Here is a 3246-nt window from a genome sequence, read left to right as displayed (position 1 = left end):
AAAAAAAAAAAAAAGAATGCAATTGCTAGATCAGGAGAAGCGCGCACGTTTGCTCTGGATCTCGCCTAATCCACCAAAGAGCAGACTGCTCTTCAACGCTGGTATCCAAAACTAGATACAGTATGCGTAAATAAAGGAGGCATGCAACGTCGACGAGTACTCATACCGTTGCAATGATAGTCATCGAAACACACCTTTGGGGACTGTGAGTCAACTGAACGTGAACAGACGGACTCGACTTACATCGACAAAGCACCAGTGTTGATAATGTAGGCCATCAATGTCTGAACCAAATTATCTGTCCTAATAAAGTGGTTCAGTTGCCGATTCAACATAACACAGTAAATACTCACGCCTGGTGACCTGAACGGCTAGTCCAAAGAAAATAAATCTGGCTGAAAGCGATGAGTACGTCCAGAAATCCTGACAGGCCGAGACAGCACGTAGCCGTGATCTGTCGTAGGACGAGACATTGTCAATAATCTTCACGATATCGCTATTCGACTGAAAAGTACACCAGAACTCCGCTGAACGATCTGTACTCAGCCCAGGTATGAAACTTCCACCTGATAAAAATTAGGCCAAAGATATTAAAACAAAACAAAAATGAATGGTCGCTGGCGTACATGAAGGTCGCTGATGCTATAACGGAGGTCATTAAAAAATCAAAACATAGTGTACGATGGATGCTATAATTTTACTCCTACCGAATCCAGATACTGAAATGATATTGATTAGATTTTGTGTGGCAAAGATAGTCAAAATTATACACACCAATACGCATGAAGAGCAAAATTGCCTTTGTGATACTCAAGCTCAAACATTCTTAACCTCAAGAAAAGAACTCACCAGTATGAAGACCAGAGAAATAGATCTTCTACTCACTACACACACCAATTGACACAGTCAAGTCACATGAGAGTATGTGAGGACGCACATATCCAAATTCGCCAAATAAAAAAGCTGAGAAAACGTCATATGAGACGCTATCAGAAAACACATCAAATCGCACCTCTGAACCAAGCCTGCAATAAATTGCTGCGCTCCAAGTCAATTTTCGAGTATGCAACAGAACCGATCTGATGACAGTAAACGTACTTCTGAGAATAATGTAGCCTACATGCCGAATGTACTTTATAAATTTGAAATAATAGATGATTACAAAGTGTTTGAACGCACTCCGGCGGTCCTAGAACGAATATTGAGTACGAAATCAAGGAACCAGAAGACAGAAGCAGGGCTTACCAAGTGGTCTGGGCAATGCCTTCGAAATTCCCAAATTTGATGATTGTGTAATAGTAACTCATATATATGCAGAATAGGGTGTGCGCGGTCTCTATACACCTTCAAAAGAGTATAGTATGGTGAGACATATTTTGTGGCTGAAGCGAGGGTCTTGCATACCACACGGATACAACCATCGAACGAAGCAAACTCGAGTCCTCTTGTGATGCCCACCAGTAGAAGTATGCCTGCGCGGTGACAATTCCGTACAGACTTCGGATGCAGGTGTCATGAATTGGCTAGGGGAAGTGGTGGGAAGGAGTAGGAACGTACATAATAGCAATATCTATGGACAACGTGAATCCGCCTATTTCCTCTTCAATAGATGAGGGCATGATGGTGGACGTCTTGGATCCGTACTGACTTTGTGTAGGCGAACTTTGAGTACGCAAAATGTAATACTCGAGTAATTTATGGAAAGCCGTCGCAAAGCACCCAGGAGTGAAGCTGGCAATCGCCTTCATATGTAGATTATGATGGGCATTGTATGAGATAATCGCGTCATGACAACGCCATGCAGCTGATTGGGATCCGGAAGCTGTGCGGAGAGTGTCTCATGTACATGCGGATGTCTTCGGGATGATTCTTCGTCTGCAAATTGGATGGAAGCGGCCAGAGTTGGCATATTAAGCCCAAATATTCGCACCACGTCTGAGTTGAGTTCACGAGATATCATTTTGCAAGAGAAATAGACTCGAGCGGTTGCATAGGAAGGCCTCGGGACGCGGCCACTGTGAGTCCCATTGCGGCGTTGCGAGGCCTCCGCTGGGTTTGCTTCTGATAAACTCGTGTCCTGTGGGTGGGCAGCTGACCGGGCTTAGAATCAGAGTATCATGATACAGCATGCATCTCGCATCGGTGCTACCTTGACGCTATCACGGTAAACACCATTCCACTCCATATGCATGAGGCTGTTACGGTGATATCTCACTGCGGCGGATTCGGCCGTCATCATGGCATCATTTGAATGTTGGTTGATAATAACCGCGCAATCAGGTCACGCTTACTTGAGTGACTGTATCCCTTTTATGAATATCTTCTCCGTTCCTGAGGAACGGAGAACGCCACCAAAAGGTAGTTTTAGCAAAGTCAAAGTCCTATTTCAAACCCATTCAAACATGTTTGCCAGACCAATGAGCAAGCTCATCGCCTGAGGTACCCGAGCTCGCCAAAGACGTATTTTCAGATGGCTTGTTCCCTTAGCACACAGCTCGCGTCCAACGTCCACATCCCAACGGGACTGTCCTAGCATTCAAGCGCATGAACGGGCTACAGCCGTCGTCAAGCTAGATGGACTGACGGTGATGGGGACAAGATAGGATCAGAGGGACGTACAATCAGCTTCCGCGGCAGTAGGCGAATATGACGATATAACCCTATGGAACACGATTACTTGGTCTCGTACCCAGACGTGTCTTCGACACGTCTGGGGTAGCCTAGCAGAGACCCCCCCCCTTCCAGAGGCGCCCGCTAAGCGCCCCTTGTAACGGTCACACTGGCCTTCTCGCTCGTCGTAGTTCTAGAAAAATGAGATTGAATCACCCGATCGCACTCCATTTTGGGCAGCTACGCCTTGAGCGCGTCGTCGCGAGTAGTCAAAAACACGAATGAAAAACCATGCCTACAATCATCATTCCTGTACCATACCATGCTGCGGAACATGTAAAATGGCCAAGCTGCTCACTGGGTCATCAGTAGTGACAAGAGCAGGCCTATGGAAACCTGCGCGCCGCTCGAAGAGCAGCTGAACCACATGGACTCGACATGAACACTATCCGGCAGAGGAGGGCAGAAGAATAAGATCACCGGCACAAAGGGAAAAAAACATGCTAGATGCCACCGAAGACTTGTTTCATGGTCTGGATGGTATTGAGGGTACAGGATCTGGAAAAACCATCACTTCCATGTTGTTGAATATAGGCTCTGTTAGCCATCTGGAGGGCCTCTCAACACAGAAAATAC

General features: G+C 46.2%; 1 protein-coding gene across 1 annotated transcript; it reads right to left on the bottom strand.

Annotated features, from left to right (window-relative positions):
• Positions 1-30: 30 nt before the first annotated feature.
• Positions 31-1619, bottom strand: FIBRA_09034 (uncharacterized protein; the record flags this gene model as incomplete). Its single annotated transcript, XM_012330633.1, has 9 exons — positions 31-111; positions 167-194; positions 244-303; positions 354-454; positions 1099-1116; positions 1180-1189; positions 1246-1344; positions 1405-1497; positions 1558-1619. The coding sequence occupies 9 exons, from the start codon at positions 1617-1619 to the stop codon at positions 31-33; spliced, it is 552 nt and encodes a 183-aa protein (XP_012186023.1).
• Positions 1620-3246: the final 1627 nt, after the last annotated feature.

Source organism: Fibroporia radiculosa, assembly GCF_000313525.1.
Source record: "Fibroporia radiculosa TFFH 294 genomic supercontigs, scaffold6986, whole genome shotgun sequence".
Classification (NCBI taxonomy): domain Eukaryota; kingdom Fungi; phylum Basidiomycota; class Agaricomycetes; order Polyporales; family Fibroporiaceae; genus Fibroporia; species Fibroporia radiculosa.
Note: the sequence above shows the minus strand (reverse complement) of the source record. Positions and strands in the feature narration are given on the sequence as shown.